The following is a 21,963-nucleotide window of genomic DNA, read 5'->3' on the forward strand; positions in this document are numbered from 1 at the left end:
TACATATATAGATACACACACACACACACACACACACACACACACACACACACACACACACACACACCCATATACATATATAGATACACACACACACACACACACACACACACACACACACACACACACCCATATACATATATAGATACACACACACACACACACACACACACACACACACATATCCCAGGATGTATCACTCAGAGCCACAGACTGATGCTTTGTATAAACAACCCCCTCCCATTACAGTAATGTATCCTATTCTGCCCCTCCCCCACCCCATACCCCACAATACACAGATAAATGGGACCCCCTACCTGTCTGTAGCAGGAGAAATAATAAGAATAAGGAGAGAAGAGACGTCTGTGCCATGTTGTTCTGCCGCAGCCCCGATTCCTTTCACTTTCCTTTTCTCTCTATTATTCCCACTAACGGCTCAGTGCCCCCCCATCTCCTGGGAGTGATACATTAACCTGTTCCTGGCCACCAGCCAATAACCCCGGTGCAGCCAGAATTGTGCCATAATAACAGCCCAGTGCCCATTCATTGTGTCCCTTATCTGGGTATGAAAATAAAATGGGGGGGGCTGAGATCTGAGTTATTATTCTGTGCCCCATGTTTGTTATTGATGATTGTACTGAGCTGAGTAACCCCCCGGCCCTATATCTGTGCATGATGGGGGGGGACTGAGATCTGAGTTATTATTCTGTGCCCCATGTTTGTTATTGATGATTGTACTGAGCTGAGTAACCCCCCGGCCCTATATCTGTGCATGATGGGGGGGGACTGAGATCTGAGTTATTATTCTGTGCCCCATGTTTGTTATTGATGATTGTACTGAGCTGAGTAACCCCCCGGCCCTATATCTGTGCATGATGGGGGGGGACTGAGATGAAGAAGGACAAAGACCCAGCACTAATCCTATGATGATTATTATCATTAATATTATTAATAACGTATTTATAAAGCAGAAACACATCACACAGCGCAGTACAATAAATGGGTCAATGCACTGAACATATAGATTTATATACAACAACTGCTAGTATCCTATTTTTTTATTGAAAAAATGTACTTTATTATATATGTAGGGACCCATAGGGTTAATGGGCCCCTAGGCTTTAAACCCTACCTTTCCTTTTCTCCTTGTTACTGGGCAGGATTAATGTATCTATTGGGTATTAACATATACCCTGTTATTAGCCCAAGGCTGGACCCCACCCTACCCCTCTGTATATAGTGTTAGGGAAGGGGTGGTTGTTTCTTCTTGGGTTACAGCATCTGGCCTAAGTGGGTGTCTCCATGAAGCCTGGGATTCACAAGGCCCAGAAGGTTAGGCCCTAAGGGGACAAGTACCCTCAGTGAAGTCGGGGTGCAGGGACCCCATGAATGAGGTAAAGGAAGAGCAGGGTAATTAATATCAGAGCACTTTTTTTTTTTCAATTAACTTATTAGTTTTCAGGTTTTAAGGATACAGAAAGAGAAAAGGGGTAGGTTAAAAGGTAAGTAATATTACATTTTAAAGGTACATATGTAACATGACATAATGTTATTGGCTTTACATTTCCAGTTATTTCCACTGGATTTTATTGACAATCATCCATATTAGATAACATTTTACTCCGAACTAAATAAGATGTTCCTTATACAAAACTGTATTTCCTCATCTCATGGGGTGGGGTACTAGAGGTTCTCTGATTGAGTTCTATGTATTCAGACCATAATCTCCACTTGTTTGAGTATATTTCCACGTTTATATGCAATTGATTCTTCCATGTTTTTAGATTCTTCTCATAGATGAAACCATTCAGCAATTGTCGGTGGTTCTGCATTTCTCCATTTTGTGGAGCTTTAGTTGTTGTGATAATACACTTAATCAGAGGATTGGAGATTGTATCATTTTTATTATCATATAATAATAGTATTGCTGTGGGGTTGGGTTCAAATTCTTTGGGAAAAATGTTTTCAATCATTTTCTGAATAGATTCCCAATAATAGTCTAATTTTTACACTTGTACCATAGGTGTTGGTAAGTCCCCACTTCTGAGTTGCATCTCCAGCACATATCACTTACACCAAGCATTTTGTTTATTTAATTGGAGTCATATACCATCTTGAAAGTAATTTATAATTGAATTCTTGTAGTTTCGTTGATGTAAATACCCTAGAGTTATTGTGGCAGATTTTTTCCCAATTCTCCGATGTTGGGCTAATATTGAGATCTTTTTCCCATTTTTCAGCAAATGGTGGTTTAATATCATATTTTGCTATCAATTTTTTATAGAAAAATGATAAGATTCTCGGAGGAAGGGTATCTTTAATAATCAGAGTCTCAAACCAGGACAGTTCTTTCTAAATTTGTTATATGAAGTGAATGGATAAATTCTTTTATTTGTTCATACAAAGTTGAGAGACTAGATTTTTCTTCAAATATAGAATGTATTTTTTCTATTAACATTTGTTTCTCTTCCAGAAAGTCCTTTATTCTAATAGTCTGTTTTTTGTTTTCTGTCCATGATTTGAGTATCCCATTTTCTATTCCTGTTTTAAACTCCAGATTATTTAATAATGGAATTAATGATGAGGGATATGGGGCTAACTTATATCAGAGCACTTTCTAGGGAAGTGAGTCAGTCAGTTTGTATCTAGAAAGAGCAGCTCTTGCTCCACCCAGGGGAGGAGAGTAAAGGAGTCTCACACAGGCTCACTTGCCTTAGTATAGGGACACAGTGGTGCCAGGGACTAGGTTAGTCTTTACCCTCCCCTAACTCTACAAAAGAAGGATAAACCGGGGGACTTACCCCCTGTCACTCTGTTGGTTGTCTTTACCCTGCCTAAACTTTACATGAGAGGGATAAACTGGGGGACTTACCTCCTGTCACTCTGTTGGGTGCCTTACCCTGCCTAAACTCTATATGAGAGGGATAAACCGGGGGACTTACCCCCTGTCACTCTGTTGGGTGCCTTACCCTGCCCAAACTCTACAAAAGAAGGATAAACCGGGGGACTTACCCCCTGTCACTCTGTTGGGTGCCTTACCCTGTCCAAACTCTACAAAAGAAGGATAAACCGGGGGACTTACCCCCTGTCACTCTGTTGGGTGCCTTACCCTGCCCAAACTCTACAAAAGAAGGATAAACCGGGGGACTTACCCCCTGTCACTCTGTTGGGTGCCTTACCCTGCCCAAACTCTACAAAAGAAGGATAAACCGGGGGACTTACCCCCTGTCACTCTGTTGGTTGTCTTTACCCTGCCTAAACTTTACATGAGAGGGATAAACCGGCGGACTTACCTCCTGTCACTCTGTTGGGTGTCTTTCCCCTGCCTAAACTCTATATGAGAGGGATAAACCGGGGGACTTACCCCCTGTCACTCTGTTGGTTGTCTTTCCTCTGCCTAAACTCTATAGGAGAGGGATAAACCCGGGGACTTACCCCCTGTCACTCTGTTGGGTGCCTTACCCTGCCTAAACTCTATATGAGAGGGATAAACCGGGGGACTTACCTCCTGTCACTCTGTTGGGTGCCTTACCCTGCCTAAACTCTATATGAGAGGGATAAACCGGGGGACTTACCCCCTGTCTCTCTGTTGGGTGCCTTACCCTGCCTAAACTCTATATGAGAGGGATAAACCCGGGGACTTACCTCCTGTCTCTCTGTTGGGTGCCTTACCCTGCCTAAACTCTATATGAGAGGGATAAACCCGGGGACTTACCCCCTGTCACTCTGTTGGGTGCTTTACCCTGCCTAAACTCTATATGAGAGGGATAAACCTGGGGACTTACCCCCTGTCACTCTGTTGGGTGCTTTACCCTGCCTAAACTCTATATGAGAGGGATAAACCTGGGGACTTACCCCCTGTCACTCTGTTGGGTGCCTTACCCTGCCTAAACTCTATATGAGAGGGATAAACCTGGGGACTTACCTCCTGTCACTCTGTTGGGTGCCTTACCCTGCCTAAACTCTATATGAGAGGGATAAACCCGGGGACTTACCCCCTGTCTCTCTGTTGGGTGCCTTACCCTGCCTAAACTCTATATGAGAGGGATAAACCCAGGGACTTACCCCCTGTCTCTCTGTTGGGTGCCTTACCCTGCCTAAACTCTATATGAGAGGGATAAACCCGGGGACTTACCCCCTGTCTCTCTGTTGGGTGCCTTACCCTGCCTAAACTCTATATGAGAGGGATAAACCCGGGGACTTACCCCCTGTCACTCTGTTGGTTGTCTTTCCCCTGCCTAAACTCTATATGAGAGGGATAAACCGGGGGACTTACCTCCTGTCTCTCTGTTGGGTGCCTTACCCTGCCTAAACTCTATATGAGAGGGATAAACCCGGGGACTTACCCCCTGTCTCTCTGTTGGGTGCCTTACCCTGCCTAAACTCTATATGAGAGGGATAAACCCAGGGACTTACCTCCTGTCACTCTGTTGGGTGCCTTACCCTGCCTAAACTCTATATGAGAGGGATAAACCCAGGGACTTACCTCCTGTCACTCTGTTGGGTGCCTTACCCTGCCTAAACTCTATAGGAGAGGGATAAACCGATGGACACCATACTTCACTGCTTAATCTGCTTAATCATCAAATGTATTATCATCAATCCTGTTCTACCTCATCAGACAGGGAGTATTGCCTTGCCCTGCATTTGTCTTGGAGAGTGGGGGAGGGGAAGTGGAATTGACTGGGCCAAAGATTTATTTTCCACTTAAATCGGACAGTGAGGGGAGGAGGGGGAGAAGGAGAGGGGATTTAGTCCTTTTCTTCCTCAAGGCTGTGCTGGATGTTACAGTCCCGGAGCAGACTGTGGATCAGTCTTGGATTGAGATCCTCTCCCTCCTTAGAATGAGGCAGTTCCTGGCCACAAAACATCCTTAAAACAGTTCATAAGGCGCCAGGCTTCCAGAATTGCCCCTTCCGTGTGGGTGCCCTAAGCCCATAAAGCAGAGTTCAAGGGCACACACTCTCTGAGTTCATGTTCCAGGGCATCAAGCAGGGCCTGTGTGAGTGGGCAATCCCAAAAAGTGAGATGGAGCTGCCAGCAAATTCCTTTTCCTTTGCTGTAATCATCTGCCGGATGCAGTTGCACATGAAGAAACCCCTTAGCGGGGTGGGGATGTCCGGGACACCCTTTCCACAGGTTTCCTTGTATATAACTGACCGCTTTACTCTGTCCATCTTGGAGCCCTAGATAAAGTGGAAAACTGTCCTATGATGGCCCTGCAGACCGTAACCAATGGTGGCCATGCCTGGGCCATGTACTGCAGGATGGGGAGAATCTCGTTCCACAGCAGCAGTGTTTTTCCTTTGATGGTGAGACCTCTGAGGCTCCAGAGACCAATCTTTTGTCAAACTTTAGCCATTCCCTCCTCCCAGCACTTCAGGGCAGTGCCCTCACCACCAAACCAGACTCCGAGGATCTTGATGGAGAAGGGGACGTTGTCAGAAGTCAGGTTCCAGTCTCTGAGGAGCAGGGTCTTCCCACAGTTGACTTTGGCTCCTGAAGCTTTGCTGAAGTCCTCGCAGGTCTGGACGAGCAATGTCATCCATGTACAGTGAGCGCTTTATCTGGGATCTGGCAGGTCCTGGTGCCGTGATCCCTCTGATCTCTGGATTCCGTATGATGAGACTGACATATGAACAGAACATTTCATCCAGCCCAAACCTGCTCAGGGCTTTGTTCATAAAGATGTGGGACACGCGATCAAAGGCTTTTTCCTGACCAAGACTGACCAGGGCCGCGCATACACGGCGGTCTTTGATGTAGTGAACCACTTCTAGCGGGGTACCACTGATTTGTGCCCTTTAAGTGAAAGATCAGAAGGAATATACAGGGACCCCCCCCCCCAATCCCACACAAAGGGACTAGAAACTCTGGGGCAATTATTACAGAGCAAAGGGCAGAAGCTGCCAATAAGGGCTGGAGGGGGAGCTAATACTTACCAATCAGGTTACAGAGACCGTCATCTTCATTAGACAAAACCCCCAGAAATGTGTTCAAACTTTACATAACCTGCCAAATGTTGTCAAATGGGCGTGGCATTTAGGGGGTGTGGTCACAAAATAGGTGAGGTCAAGCAATTCTCGCACCACATTTATTTTTGTCCCTCTTTGCATTTTTCAAATGTTGTGAGTTGTGTGTATAGAAATAGTTCTGCTGCTTTATACTAACAGGGCTGGAATTATATCATTGAGCCCCCCAGTCACTGCAATAATATTCTGCTCAAAACTGCCACAGCTGGGGCACTAGGGGCACTTGTGCAATGAAGAGAGATGAGAATCTTGCCCCAGGGGTGGCACAAAGCTGTATATTTAGGGGCAGAACTTCTCATTTCCTAACAGAATTTGCCTTTATTATCCCCAGAATTGTATTACTGTATGTGCACTTAGGTGTTTGGTAAGTAGGCACGCTGATGCCTAACAGCAGGGGTCCCCAACCTTTCTTACTCATGAGCCACAGTCAAATGTAAAAAGACTTGGAGAGCAACACAAGTACCATAAAAGTTCATGGAGGAGCCAAATAAGGGCTGTGATTGGTTATTAGGGGCCTCTATGCAGCCTATCAGCTTACAGGGGCTTTATTTGGTAGGAAATCTTGTTTTTATTCAACCAAAACTTGCCCCCAAGTCAGGAATTCAAAAATAACTCCCTGGTTTGGGGGCACTGAGAGCAACATCCAAGGGGTTGGGGAGCAACATGTTGCCCCTGAGCTACTGGTTGGGGATCACTGCCTAACAGTATAAGGATAATATGGGGTGTCCATGCGTTTTGGAAGGAAGGAATTTTTTCCCCAGAATCTGGTGCCGTAACTACCAGAGACCCAGTGCGTGTAGGAATAAGATCTAAATGTGCAAATTTGGCATTCACTTCCGCTGCTTCCACAGCTACAACAACAAAATTGTTATAAGTGCCAACACACCTCATTTCAGAGTGTTATTTGGTATGTCGGCCACCGGACAACAACACTCTGAAATAAGGTGTGTTGGCACTTATAACAATCAATGGGCCAGCATTAAAAGTATTATGAGTAAATACTGGGATGTACTAAGGGGTGATCGTGACTTGAGACATATCTTGCCCGAGAAACCAGTGATGGTAGCCAGGAAATCTGCGAGCCTGGCGGATATGTTGGTCCACAGTCATTTTAAAGAACCACGTAACATACCCACAAATTTTTCCTTCAAATGCCACAATTGCCTTGCGTGCCAATACATGGAGCCGAGAAAATACTTTCAAAGACCTGGTTCCTCTGTTATCTATGAAATTAGACAGTTTATCAATTGCCGCACAACAGGGATTATTTACTGTATGTTGGGATATGCCGATGCCCCTTGATCTATGTGGGGAAAACTTTCAGGGAGTTGCGTAAAAGAATACTCGAACATATAGGGACTATTACCAGCAATAAAAATACCCCAATTGCAAGGCACAGCCGTGATTTTCATAACACGGATGTCCGAGCCATTTAATTTTTTGGAATAAAAAAAATAAAATTGGCCACTAGGCAAGGTGACATTAATAAAGTACTACTGAAAAAGGAGTGTGAATGGATTTATAGACTAAAATCACGTTCACCTCAGGGCCTAAATGAAGGATTTACCTTCACTCCTTTTATTTCCAGGAACTGATTAATTGGGGAATCCAATCTAGATTCCTGCATAAGGAATAACTCTTGGTATAATTTTTCCTGTGTTACTTAGCTGCAATACACGTTTTTGACCAATAGATGGGGGCAGTGTGTAACGACTGACGTCACTTTCTGCAGGGTATATATAGCTAATAATTCTCTGGCATCAACCAATGATAGCCCCTGAAGAAGTCACGGGGAACCATGATGAAATGTGTTGGGCGGGTGTGGGTTGTGAGGGTGGAAGGGAGGCGAGTGGGTTTCACGAAGGGGACAGGACTGATCTGTCCGGGTGGTGGTGGCTCCCGATAGCTGCTTGTTGAGAGAGAGTGCGTGGGAGGTTTTTGATGGGTAGAATTTTTATCTCCTTAACTGTAACAGAGTGACGAGAGGGTGGCGTGACTCACAGCTACAAATGCTGAGGTTTCATTGTGAGTTTGATACAGATCAGCCTGGATGGTAGGTAGGCTGGTAGGACTTCTGTTGGGAAGGGTGGCCAGATTGATTCTTCTTCCATGTGCTGATAAGAACATGGAGGATATTACTGTGTGTTTAGGGTTATAAATATAGTTATTCCTCTATTTATTGAATGATTTATCTATTTATTTCACATATTTATTGGTTGTGAGCGCTGCTGGGACAATAGCAACGCTCATATTGATTTTCTATTTATAATACTTACTAGAAATTGAATTGATGTCCGTGATTTGGACCGGATAATTGAATTCTTAAAAACAGAACTTCCAATGAATTAGTTAATAGGTGACATGCATAATATACGGCCACGATTGGCCAATTGCCATTTAATGAATTTGAGAATCTCTGCACTGAAGCACTTAATGTATATACTGCATACAATGTACATAGTCCATCCACTAATGAATTAATCGCCTTCCCTATCACTCTACTCTGCACTGAAACTAATTAGCCAATTGGAACGCTATTAATTGTTCCTGTTTTGAGTGGTAATTGATACTTATTTTAAACTATAAATTTCAATAAAATTTTGGATTTTAAGGCATAACACCCAAAAAAATCTCCTTGTTTTGTATAGCTATGAAGGGTGGGAAACACCCGGGGTGTGCCTGATACAGACATTAAGATTCAAATAACACACCCTTTCTTTTGATCTTTTTTGTTTACACCATATACACCTTTAGCATTTGAGAGTTGCAGTTCAGCAACATCTCATAAGGGCATTTCTTCCCATTTGTGAAGGTCTATCATGTGTGTTTGAGTCACATGTGCCCATGCTCATACCCTCTAGCTGGACACTGGCAAATACTAGCCAAAATAGGGTTACAGTACCATTACCCTCAAGGGTTTAAATGCCGGGGAATTCCCTACCAGTCATTTGGACTGAGGAAGCCACTCGGATGAGTTGGTGACATGTTTTTAAGAAAAACTCAGAGAAGTCCAGTTGTTTTAGACTTAATTCTACTAGATCTACTGGCCTTAAAGATTCTGATTCTCCCCACTAGCAGTGATACTAGAGTTACAGGAGATAGGGATCAAAGCAACAAATACAAAGAACTCCCAGTAACCCTGTAGGATTTATTCACTTATATTCAGCCCCTCTAGAAAAGCAGTTTGGATAAAGAAAGAGAAACCTAGATTGTGAGCTGTGTGGGCAAATCTAACGCTTCTGTGTTTGCAGGAAACAGTAGGATATAACCCAGTGGCATCGCATTTAGATGTTTATTTCAGAACATTTGTGTAAATAATTTTATCATTTTTGACAATAAGGGTTTTCTGCACAAAACTGACTGATCAGCTATTATCCCGGCTTCTGCTTTAAACCCAGTGGGGGAGCTTTAACCTATAGGATAAACCCATGTAATTGGGGCTATTTTTCTAGCTCCTTGGGACTAGTTCCCAGAATTCCTTGGGTTTATACAGAGAATTTTACTGAGTTTTGTCTGTGAATTGTCCTCTGATTGTAGGTACAAATCTCCTCCATGTTAAATCTATTGCTGCTCCCAAACTCTTCCCCAGGGGCAAATAACTCTGAAACCAGTTTTTCATCCATCATGAAACTTCCCTGCCCCCCAGGCTGTCTGGTTCTTCTTCTGATGTCCCATGGCCGACTCTGGTCTGTTAGTCATGTGATCCCCTTTCTTATGTCCCAAGGCCGACTCTGGTCTGTTGGTCATGTGATCCCCTTTCTGATGTCCCAAGGCCGACTCTCTTCTGTTAGTCATGTGATCCCCATTCTGATGTCCCATGGCTGACTCTCTTCTGTTCGTCATGTGATCCCCTTTCTGATGTCCCATGGCCGACTCTCTTCTGTTGGTCATGTGATCCCCTTTCTGATGTCCCATGGCCGACTCTCTTCTGTTGGTCATGTGATCCCCTTTCTGATGTCCCATGGCCAACTCTGGTCTGTTGGGCATCTCATCCCTTTCTGGCATCACTTGGCTGCTAAAGGATTCATTGTCCTGGCTCTTATCTCCTTGGAAAAGAACAGAGGAATCTTTTTTTATATTTTAGAAAAAAATAAAGCAAAAAAAAAAAGAAATCTTTTGCACAAAGCCTGTTATCATTGGCCAGCTGCTGGCTGTAAATACAACTAAGATTTGCACATCATGGCAATACATTGGGGAGAGAGGGCAGTGAGGTACCATGTGGGTAAATGTAAGTGTGGGGAATGATCAGTGAGTATGTGACATCCCCCCCATATAAATGTGTTTGCCCCACTTTATACTTGGGGTAGTGTGGGTATAAAGGCTGCAGTAAGGCCCGTTGGACAGTTCTGGTACTTGAGCATAATCATTGCTTGCAATCCACCCCAATGCCTTAGGGACCTGCCCCTATTGCCCTTGTTATACTGTACCTGACATTTGGAGGTTTCTCTGTAGCAGTTTTACCAGCTTCATTCTCGGGGGCATTTCCTGGTGCTATAGGGGAGAGGAACACAATCATATTAAACAGAAAAGTTCTATTATTATTGTTGGTTTCCCACCAGCAGTGAATATGAACATGGCCGAGTATCTAAGCAATGACCTGTGTGACATGATGGGAGTGAGAGTGAAACGAAGGCTACAGTGAGGCCATTTGGGCAGTTCTACCACATACGTTTATGGCTTTCTTTCCAACCCCCCATGCCTCACAGAACTGCCCCTATTGCCCTTGTTCTACTGTACCTGGAGGGCAGGGTTATCTGCAGGTTCTGCTTTAGCACTCTCACTATGTTGTTTAAACAGAAAAGTTCTATTATATTTATTCCTACAGCAGATTCTACAGCAATGATAACATGACAGGAGATTGTCTGGGTAATTAAAGGGCCAACAAAGGTAAAAATGAAATGTTTCCCAGTTATTTATCTACTCAAAAAGATGAGGTTTGTGTGTTCTTGGCTGAACAGATCTAAGGGGGCTTGAATGTACACCTTGTAATGCCCAAATATAGTGCCAGTAAGGTTTACTTACATATGCAAGGTATCTTGGCACATGGGGCAGTTTGGCCAAAGGGCAGGTGGTAGAGAGGTAAGGCAAAAGCCATGTGAGTGGTGTTGAGATGTGAGTGTTGAATGTGGCAGGAAACTGTGAAAATATTTTTAGAATAAATAGTGACTAGAGGGAGAAGGCAGGCAGGACTGGGATTGGTTAGTGTGTATGTATGATTAATAGTGAATAGGCAGAGACTAGAGGGAGAAGGCAGGGCTGGGATTGGTTAGTGTGTATGCATGATTAATAGTGAGTAGGCAGTGACTAGAGGGAGAAGGCAGAGGGATAAGGAACCATAGCAGGACTGTGATTGGTTAGTGTGTATGTATGATTAATAGTGAGTAGGCAGTGACTAGAGGGAGAAGGCAGAGGGATAAGGAACCATATCAGGACTGTAGTTCCATAGGAAGCAGCCAGACAGGACTGTGATTGGTTAGTGTGTATGCATGATTAATAGTGAATAGGCAGTGACTAGAGGGAGAAGGCAGGCAGGGCTGGGATTGGTTAGTGTGTATGCATGATTAATAGTGAATAGGCAGAGACTAGAGGGAGAAGGCAGGCAGGGCTGGGATTGGTTAGTGTGTATGCATGATTAATAGTGAATAGGCAGAGACTAGAGGGAGAAGGCAGGCAGGGCTGGGATTGGTTAGTGTGTATGCATGATTAATAGTGAATAGGCAGTGACTAGAGGGGGAAGGCAGACAGGGCTGTGATTGGTTAGTGTGTATGCATGATTAATAGTGAATAGGCAGTGACTAGAGGGGGAAGGCAGGCAGGGCTGTGATTGGTTAGTGTGTATGCATGATTAATAGTGAATAGGCGGAGACTAGAGGGAGAAGGCAGGCAGGGCTGGGATTGGTTAGTGTGTATGCATGATTAATAGTGAATAGGCAGTGACTAGAGGGGGAAGGCAGACAGGGCTGTGATTGGTTAGTGTGTATGCATGATTAATAGTGAATAGGCAGTGACTAGAGGGGGAAGGCAGGCAGGGCTGTGATTGGTTAGTGTGTATGCATGATTAATAGTGAATAGGCGGAGACTAGAGGGAGAAGGCAGGCAGGGCTGGGATTGGTTAGTGTGTATGCATGATTAATAGTGAATAGGCAGAGACTAGAGGGAGAAGGCAGGCAGGGCTGGGATTGGTTAGTGTGTATGCATGATTAATAGTGAATAGGCAGTGACTAGAGGGGGAAGGCAGACAGGGCTGTGATTGGTTAGTGTGTATGCATGATTAATAGTGAATAGGCAGTGACTAGAGGGGGAAGGCAGGCAGGGCTGTGATTGGTTAGTGTGTATGCATGATTAATAGTGAATAGGCGGAGACTAGAGGGAGAAGGCAGGCAGGGCTGGGATTGGTTAGTGTGTATGCATGATTAATAGTGAATAGGCAGTGACTAGAGGGGGGAAGGCAGACAGGGCTGTGATTGGTTAGTGTGTATGCATGATTAATAGTGAATAGGCAGAGACTAGAGGGGGAAGGCAGGCAGGGCTGGGATTGGTTAGTGTGTATGCATGATTAATAGTGAATAGGCAGAGACTAGAGGGGGAAGGCAGACAGGGCTGGGATTGGTTAGTGTGTATGCATGATTAATAGTGAATAGGCGGAGACTAGAGGGAGAAGGCAGGCAGGGCTGGGATTGGTTAGTGTGTATGCATGATTAATAGTGAATAGGCAGAGACTAGAGGGGGAAGGCAGACAGGGCTGGGATTGGTTAGTGTGTATGCATGATTAATAGTGAATAGGCAGAGACTAGAGGGGGAAGGCAGACAGGGCTGGGATTGGTTAGTGTGTATGCATGATTAATAGTGAATAGGCGGAGACTAGAGGGAGAAGGCAGGCAGGGCTGGGATTGGTTAGTGTGTATGCATGATTAATAGTGAATAGGCGGAGACTAGAGGGAGAAGGCAGGCAGGGCTGGGATTGGTTAGTGTGTATGCATGAGTAATAGTGAATAGGCGGAGACTAGAGGGAGAAGGCAGGCAGGGCTGGGATTGGTTAGTGTGTATGCATGAGTAATAGTGAATAGGCGGAGACTAGAGGGAGAAGGAAGGTGGAATTATGACAGCACAAACACTTCAAAGAAGATAAAAAATATTTTAGTATTTAGTGCCAAAAAACATTACCGTTTAGTCCAATGCAATTGGTGACATTTTTGTGAATTTCTCCACGTTTTTCAATATATTTTTAATGAAGCAGGAAAGTTTCATTTATGACTATCTAAAGGAACATTAAAGCTTAAAATAGACTATGGCTAGAAATGTTTGGTCATGTGTATTGGGCTCTTGTACCAGCCCAACATCCCCAAAGCTTTATAGAAATAAAGCCCTGCTTGCTCTAGTCTCTGCCTATTCCCTATTAACCTTCAGCCAGTTCTCTATCCAATTACAAATATTATGTTCTAGGCCAATATTCCTTAATTTGATCATTAACCTTCTGTGAGGTACTGTATCAAACGCTTTAGCAAAGTCCAAGTAGATCCCATCCACTGCCATTTCAGCATCGAGGTTCCTACTCACCTCCTCATAAAAGGCGACTAAATTAGTCTGGCAAGATCTGTTACCCATAAACCCATGTGGCACGAACTTATAGGAGAACTAATGTCTAAAATAGAAAATCAGTAGAAATGCTGTATTCTGTATACTGAACATAAACATAAACATTCTGAACTTACTGCACAAGCCCAGAGGCTGAGAAGCCTAATTACAGTAATGATTTATGCTTTCAAAGTTGTCCAGAGGGGGCCGCCATCTTGTTACTTTGTTATACCATCTTTTGTAAGATTTAGGGCTTGCACATGCTCAGTTTGCCCTGGGCTGCTTTTGGGAGGCGGAGCTTAGGGAACATAGTAAATTATCAAAACAACAGCACAAAGCCAGTGGCTGCATAAATATGCAAAAGAATCCTCCAATGAGAATCCCAGCTGATGTGAGTAAATCCGGCTCCCTGTTTTCTGTTCCTGCAATTGGAGTTGGGAGCAATAAGCACAGTTTCCCAGCACTGAACAAGTCTGTCCCTTTATCCCCATGTCTGATTCCTGTGCCATATAATGACGGGAAAATGCCATCATTATCTCTATATGTAAGATAATATCAAAATGGCTGATATAGTGCTGGGAATCTAATCAGTGTTCTCATTGGTCAATGCTCTTGTGTATGTAGGGACCCATAGGGTTAAGCTCCCTATGGCTTTACTTCCCTATTTTTCCTTATCTGTACTGTTATAGGGTAGACCCCTCTATACTCAGGTTACAGTTATTAAGCTATCCCTTACAGGTTTAGCTGATTTAACCACTCCCCTTGGCAGACTATATAGTGCCTTGCACAAGGAAGTGTTTTCCTCTTTGGCTGCTGATCTGCTACCTGAAGCAGAGCTCCATCGAGCCTGGGTACAGATCCGGCCCAGTAAGCCACTATCCATCCAAATTAAGTCGGGGACAGGGCCCCGTGAACGAGGAAAAGACAGTATAGCAGCATATTTCATAGCACCCTCTAGAAGTGGTGAGTTCAGACAGAATTATACAGAAAGAGCAGCCATTTGCTCCATCCAGGATAATAGCAAAGGAGTAGTCTTCCTAACAGGCATTACTGGCCTTAGATTAGGGACACAGAAGTGCTAGGGAAATAGGTTAGCAAATATGCCTTGCCCTAACCTCCAAAAGAGCATGGGACTATGCCGGTGAGCTTTCCTACCTATCACACTGTTGTTGTTCTACCTGCCCAACCTCTTGATGAGAAGGGATACACAGGGGAGCATCATATTTCTGCTATTCATCCATCTTTACCATCAATTGTATAACTGCATACTGTGTACCATCTATTAAGTGAGTATCGAAATACCCTGATTACCTTTGTCTTGGACAAATAAAGTATTACCCAGTTCATTCATAAGAATCCTCTGGCGTCCATTTCTATCTATTGCACCACACTACTTCAGCTAGTTGTAGTTCAACAACCCCTCAGCTCCATTAAATACCTCCCACGTAGCGGAGGCCCACTCCTGTGCATTAAGGTCGCATGTAACACATGCTCTACAGCACGCTACTAGCCTGGGTTGGCCATATTATAGCCAAATAGGTGTTACATTTGGCGCCCAACGTGCTTTTTAGATCAATATATTTGATTTATTTAATCCGGAGCCATTGCCTTGAGGGGACTGAGTAGTTGTGTGTGTCACTTTAAAAATTACTGACAGGCTCTGCCGGACGCATTAGGCAAAAGGCGCCGCAGGCCTGATCGTATTTGCAGTGTACTGATTGGCCGTGGGTTCGGGCTTGTGGATTCTACCCGAGTATTCCCATTGGCCGGTGGACCTGTCCACAAAGTGCTGCTGACTTTGGCGCTCTTTTCCCTGAAATCCCGCGTGAAGCAAGGCTGTTTACGAGATTTCACGGGGGAGGGAGGGGCCTTACGTCACCAGCGCCATTTTTTGTGGAGAGTCTTAGTAGAGAGCGGACGTGCTTATACCAGCTCCTTCTGCAAAGTGGATACAGACCCCCAGCGGCTGCTGCGGGGACATACTATACTGCTCCACAGCTTATACAAAGTGTCTGCGCGGCTGCGCATTCACTGTACAGTACCTCCGGCATTTCATTACACCGCGGCTGCGGGTAAGATTTTCTCCAGAGAGGGGGACTGTAGATATTTCCGCACCGCCAAGCCACATAGTGGGGCGGCTTAAATAGTGCGGCTGGCCATACTAAAATTGTGCCAAATTTTGGGGTGCTGCACCTTGCCCTACGCGGATGCGGGGGACCCGACGGGCGCACCTCAGTTAAAGTTTCTGCGCATCACTCTACTTAGGCCTTGCGGCTGCAGGCCCATGAGTTCAAAGAGACTGCCAGTTACCACCGCGCCCAGCCAAGCCACATAGTGGGGCGGCTCTCATTGGAGCGGGTGGCTGTGCTAAATTCTCCAGTTATTGCCTGAGCGTGCGGCTGCGGCCAGGGTATATTGTGCTGGACTGCTTTCAAAATTAAAGTTGCAAATTTATAACATTAATCCTTGCCCTACCTGCGGCTAGGTAGGGACTGACTGGCAACTAATTATTGATCCCCGGGTGCGTCTCAGGGCTGCAATTGCGGTCTGGAACCAGCTGTTATGGCTGCAGAGTAAATTATTCTTTGGACTCTAGTCCTCTGTATTCTAATATGGCTGATCGCGCCACACCACGCCAGCTTACCCCGGAAATCTTATTTTCCTCAGTGCCCCCACAACGCTATGTGTGGTTGGGTACCTTTGGGGAACGATATGAGGAGGACGGCTCCAGGTGGGTGGAGGCTTATTGCGGCTACTGTTGTCAGGAGATCTCCCAGGCTTGGAAAGACTTGGATGAAAGATGCCCCTACTGTAAAACCAGGTGTTGGACTGAGCCCATGGTCAGGGCCCAAGGTCCTTCCTCAATGATGGGGGCTGGCGCCTCTCCTGAACCACCTAGGCCTGTTACACCTAGGCCAGATCCACCCAGGCCTACTACATTTCATATTAGGCCAAATTTGAAAGAAATCTCTGAAAAACCCCATGCCGGTGGTTTACCTCAGGATGAGGTTTTTCCCCGGGTGGGAGGTGGGTTGGTCTCTAACCGTAGACGGAGACAACCACCACAATTTGGGCACACCCCTAAATGACTGCCAGTTTGCTGATACTTAGGGTGTGACCCTCTGCTCCTTCTTTCCTTCAGTTATTGTCCATAGATATGGACTTGTTCTTCAGTTAAAGTTTGGAACTCTCATTGACCAAGGAGAGACTGTAAAGAATTGTAAATAGTTGGGTGTAACCAAAAAGACTGCTGCGCCCATCCCACTACAACTTCTATTTTCATCTGCCTGAAGGGTAGGACCCCTTGCCTAATCCACACCACGAAGTGCATGTCGAGAGATCCATGAACACTGGGTTTGGGTGGAAGGCCTGGACTTAATAAAGTTGATGGGTGGGATTGTGTCACAGTTTGAATGTTAACCCAATGCAACATTTCTTTACAGCCAAGTATGTGCCTGGGAACCTGGAACAACAGGAGTATTTCCCATGTGTGCACCGGAGTGATCCAACCGGACACTCAAGGTATATGTAAGTCAGTAAAAGTTGCTGTATGTGCCTAACTTTTTCTTCACAGTTACCCAATGTACCCAGGTATACCTCTGGAGGATACCAGAAGCGGATGTTGGTACTGTTTATATTTTTGCACTAAATTCTTGCACTATGTTTATTGCTTGAAAGTGTACTTATGGTTATTTACCATTGCCGGGTCGGAATGGATTCTTCCCCCGGGTGAATGTAGGGACCCATAGGGTTAAGCTCCCTATGGCTTTACTTCCCTACTTTCCCTTATCTGTACTGTTATAGGGCAGACCCCTCTATACTCAGGTTACAGTTATTAAGCTATCCCTTACAGGTTTAGCCCATTTAACCACTCCCCTTGGCAGACTATATAGTGTCTTGCACAAGGAAGTGTTTTCCTCTTTGGCTGCTGATCTGCTACCTGAAGCAGAGCTCCATCGAGCCTGGGTACAGATCCGGCCCAGTAAGCCACTATCCATCCAAATTAAGTCGGGGACAGGGCCCCGTGAATGAGGAAAAGACAGTATAGCAGCATATTTCATAGCACCCTCTAGAAGTGGTGAGTTCAGACAGAATTATACAGAAAGAGCAGCCATTTGCTCCATCCAGGATAATAGCAAAGGAGTAGTCTTCCTAACAGGCATTACTGGCCTTAGATTAGGGACACAGAAGTGCTAGGGAAATAGGTTAGCAAATATGCCTTGCCCTAACCTCCAAAAGAGCATGGGACTATGCCGGTGAGCTTTCCTACCTATCACACTGTTGTTGTTCTACCTGCCCAACCTCTTGATGAGAAGGGATACACAGGGGAGCATCATATTTCTGCTATTCATCCATCTTTACCATCAATTGTATAACTGCATACTGTGTACCATCTATTAAGTGAGTATCGAAATACCCTGATTACCTTTGTCTTGGACAAATAAAGTATTACCCAGTTCATCCATAAGAATCCTCTGGCGTCCATTTCTATCTATTGCACCACACTACTTCAGCTAGTTGTAGTTCAACAACCCCTCAGCTCCATTAAATACCTCCCACGTAGCGGAGGCCCACTCCTGTGCATTAAGGTCGCATGTAACACATGCTCTACAGCACGCTACTAGCCTGGGTTGGCCATATTATAGCCAAATAGGTGTTACATGTATATAAGTTTTTCTTCAACCTCCATAGAGAACTAGGTGGAACCTACAAATGATCCCATTGGCACAGAGACACAGGTGCATCATGGGTACAGGTACATATAAACTAGTGCTGCCCTATTATACACAGTTTATTACAGGATATCAATACAAACAAGCTTTAGCTCAGTATTTAGACATAACTTGTTTACAACAGACCCCCAAATATTCCCATATCCCCATCCCCCAAAATATCAGCTCAGGAGATAATTGGGGCTTTTTCCAACCAAAACACATTCTGAATTCTCTCCTTCTACAAATGACTCTCTCTAACACTCACATTACACTGACCAAAGCAAAGGGGTGCCATGCAGCCTGGGGGTGCCATGCAGCCTGGGGGTGCCATGCAGCCTGGGGGTGCCATGCAGCCTGGGGGTGCCATGCAGCCTGGGGGTGCCATGCAGCCTGGGGGTTCCATACACAGCCTTTTTATAATAGTGAGACACAAACTCTGAGCTCAGTGTCAGTCACTTTGCATCCTGGGAAGGAACATAGTGTTTGTGCAGAGGTTCCCCTGTACATGTTGTTCTGCCTATACACCTACTGGCACAGTTTGGCCTCTCCCCGTGTGTAATGCACACACAGCCCCCATGCAACTGCTTCATAAACACTTTGACAGAAGTTATTGGGCTGTGTGTGTGGGTGTATATAAAAGCCCCAGTGCTAAAGCTAGTAATATTCTGTATCTTAGCCCTGGGGGGGAGTGTAAGGGGCAGATACAGTCACTGTGTTACATACAGAGAAACCTTTCCAATGGGGCAGTTTATTCCCAGAGGGGCTGTTTGTAACAGCAAAGTGACTGGAACTTTTGTCACAGCTTCTGCCTCTGTTTCCAACCTTTGTAACTTATATTTGTTACACAGCTCAGTATTTGGGATCATTACAAGGGGGAAAGAAAAGTCCCACAATAAGGATTCAGCTAAAGTCTCGCCCCAAGCTCAAAGTGCCAGAGCAGGACTTCAGTTATTTAGGGAGCAGCCAGACAGGACTGTGATTGGTTGGCCTGTATGCATGTAGGGAACAGGCAGAGACTAGAGCAAGCAGGCAGGGGAAAGAAGAATATTGGGAGTCGCTCCCTAAGCTCAGTGACATCAGCCAAGAGCAGACTGAGCATGTGCAGTAGTTGGGCAAAAGATGGAGAGCTACTGTGGGCATCTTCAGGGGCATGGGGCTTTATTTCTATAGAGCTTTGGGGATGTTGGGCTGGTACAGGGGCTCAAACACACAGATAAACATGTAGGGACCCATAGGGTTAAGCTCCCTATGGCTTTACTTCCCTACTTTTCCTTATCTGTACTGTTATAGGGCAGACCCCTCTATACTCAGGTTACAGTTTCTTAAGCTATCCCTTACAGGTTTAGCTGATTTAACCACTCCCCTTGGCAGACTATATAGTGCCTTGCACAAGGAAGTGTTTTTCTCTTTGGCTGCCGGGCTGCTACCTGAAGCAGGGCTCCACTGAGCCTGGGTACAGATCTGGCCCAGTAGCCACCTATTCATCCAAATTAAGTCGGGGACAGGGCCCCGTGAATGAGGAGAAGACAGTATAGCAGCATATTTCATAGCACCCTCTAGTAGTGGTGAGTACAGACAGAATTATATAGAAAGAGCAGCCATTTGCTCCATCAAGGATAATAGCAAAGGAGTAGTCTTCCTAACAGGCATTACTGGCCTTAGCTTAGGGACACAGAAGTGCTAGGGAAATAGGTTAGCAAATATGCCTTGCCCTAACCTCCAAAAGAGCATGGGACTATGCCGGTGAGCTTTCCTACCTATCACACTGTTGTTGTTCTACCTGCCCAATCCTCTTGATGAGAAGGGATACACAGGGGAGCATCATACTTCTGCTATTGATCCGAATTACATCAATTGTATAACTGCATACTGTATAACATCTATTAAGTGAGTATTGAAATACCCTGCATACCTTTGTCTTGGACAAATAAAGTATTATCCAGTTCATCCATAAGAATCCTCTGGCGTCCATTTCTATCTATTGCACCACACTACCCCAGCTAGTTGTAGTTTAACAACACCCTCAGCTCCATTATCTACCTCCCACGTAGCGGAGGCCCACTCCTGTGCATTAAGGTCGCATGTAACACATGCTCTACAGCACGCTACTAGCCTGGGTTGGCCATATTATAGCCAAATAGGTGTTACAAACATTTCTAGCCATAGTCTTTTTTAGGCTTTAGTTGTCCTGTATAGTATTGTGAACTGCAATGTATTCAAGTACCCTATCCCTTATTACCCCTTCCAAAAGTTTTCCTATTACTGATGTCAGACTAACAGGCCTATAGTTTTCTGTACCCTGCTTTATTTGCCCCCCTGTACCTGATGAAAGCCCCAGCTGCCCCAGCTAACTTGAATGCCCTAAAAGCACGTTTTTTCTTACCAACCTTGACAATAACACTTTTATTCAGCCATAAAGGTTTTGCTTTGCGATGCCTCTCCTTGCTTACAAGGGGGATATACTGTTGTGTATACCTACAAAGCAATGTTATAAAGATGTTCCATTTTCCTTCTGTGTCTAACCCCATGAAAAGCCTTTCCCAGCTGACACATTGCAGAGATGCCCTTATACTGGCACAGTCTGCACGTCTGAGCGTTTAGTTACTCCCTTATAGAGCTGTCTCTGCAGCATTATCCCAAAGGAGACCATGTTGGGATCACTGTTCCCCAAATGCCCCCCCCACACAAATGTTAGAGATAAGTTAATTATTATTAGAAATCACCAGGTCCAAAATAGCGTCATTCCTAGTGGGTTCTTGAACCACCTGAAATAAAAAGTTACCATTTAGCATAGTTACAAACCTACTAGCTGTTTCTGACTTAGCCCCCCCATTACCCCAGTCAGTGCCGGATAATTAAAGTCCCCCATAATAACAACTTGACCCAGTTTTGAAGCCTCCTCCATTTGCAACAATAGCTGGGCCTCATCCCCCTCATCTATACGGGGGGTTTATAGCATACACCAATGATCATTTTCTTTGTGACCTTCAGCCCTACTGAAATTTCTACCCAAAGAGATTCAACGTTTTCATTGGTAATGTCTTTATTACATGGCTTTAAGTCTGACTTTACATAAAGACAAACCCCTCCCCCCTTTTTAATCTCTCTGTCCCTCCTAAAAAGTGTATAACCATTTAAATTCCCCGCCCAGTCACATTTATCATCCCACCAGGTCTCAGTGATACCAATTAAATCATAATTTTCAATACATGCAATAGCCTGCAGCTCCCCTAATTTACCCGACAAGCTACGCGCATTACCCAGCATGCAGCGGAGATTATTACTTCTCCCCCTGATGTTACATTAGCTAACGGAGAGTTAGAGCTAAGGTGAATATGAGACTGTTTTCCTTGTAACGGAAACTCCTTATCTGATAAACTATATGCCCCCCTCACTCCTCCCCCACAACCCTTTGCTAGTCCCACTGCCCCCCCTACACTAGCTTTCCCATAAAACTCTAGCTCACCCACCCCCCTTGTCTAGTTTAAACACTCCTCCAGCCCCTTAACCATTCTCTCCCCTAGCACAGCAGACCCCCTTCCATTGAGGTGCAATCTGTCACAGCTGTATAGATTGTACCCCAAGGAAAAGTCAGCCCAGTGCTCTAGGAACCCAAACCCTTCCTTCCTACACCAAGACTT

The 21,963-nt window shown here is 45.0% G+C and overlaps 2 protein-coding genes across 3 annotated transcripts in view; both read right to left on the reverse strand.

The window, feature by feature from the left end:
- Positions 1 to 409, reverse strand: part of LOC108645255 (tyrosine-protein phosphatase non-receptor type substrate 1) — a 41,374-nt gene extending 40,965 nt beyond the window's left edge. For both annotated transcript variants that reach the window (XM_031893359.1, XM_031893358.1), the window contains exon 1: positions 318 to 409. In XM_031893359.1, the coding sequence (XP_031749219.1) occupies positions 318 to 372 (55 nt within the window). In that variant the 5' untranslated portion in view covers positions 373 to 409. The remainder of the gene's footprint in view (positions 1 to 317) is intronic.
- Positions 1 to 21,963, reverse strand: part of LOC101734116 — a 293,365-nt gene that overhangs the window by 107,025 nt on the left and 164,377 nt on the right. The window lies entirely within an intron of this gene.

The sequence above is a fragment of the Xenopus tropicalis genome, chromosome 9 (assembly GCF_000004195.4).
Source record: "Xenopus tropicalis strain Nigerian chromosome 9, UCB_Xtro_10.0, whole genome shotgun sequence".
Lineage (NCBI taxonomy): Eukaryota > Metazoa > Chordata > Amphibia > Anura > Pipidae > Xenopus > Xenopus tropicalis.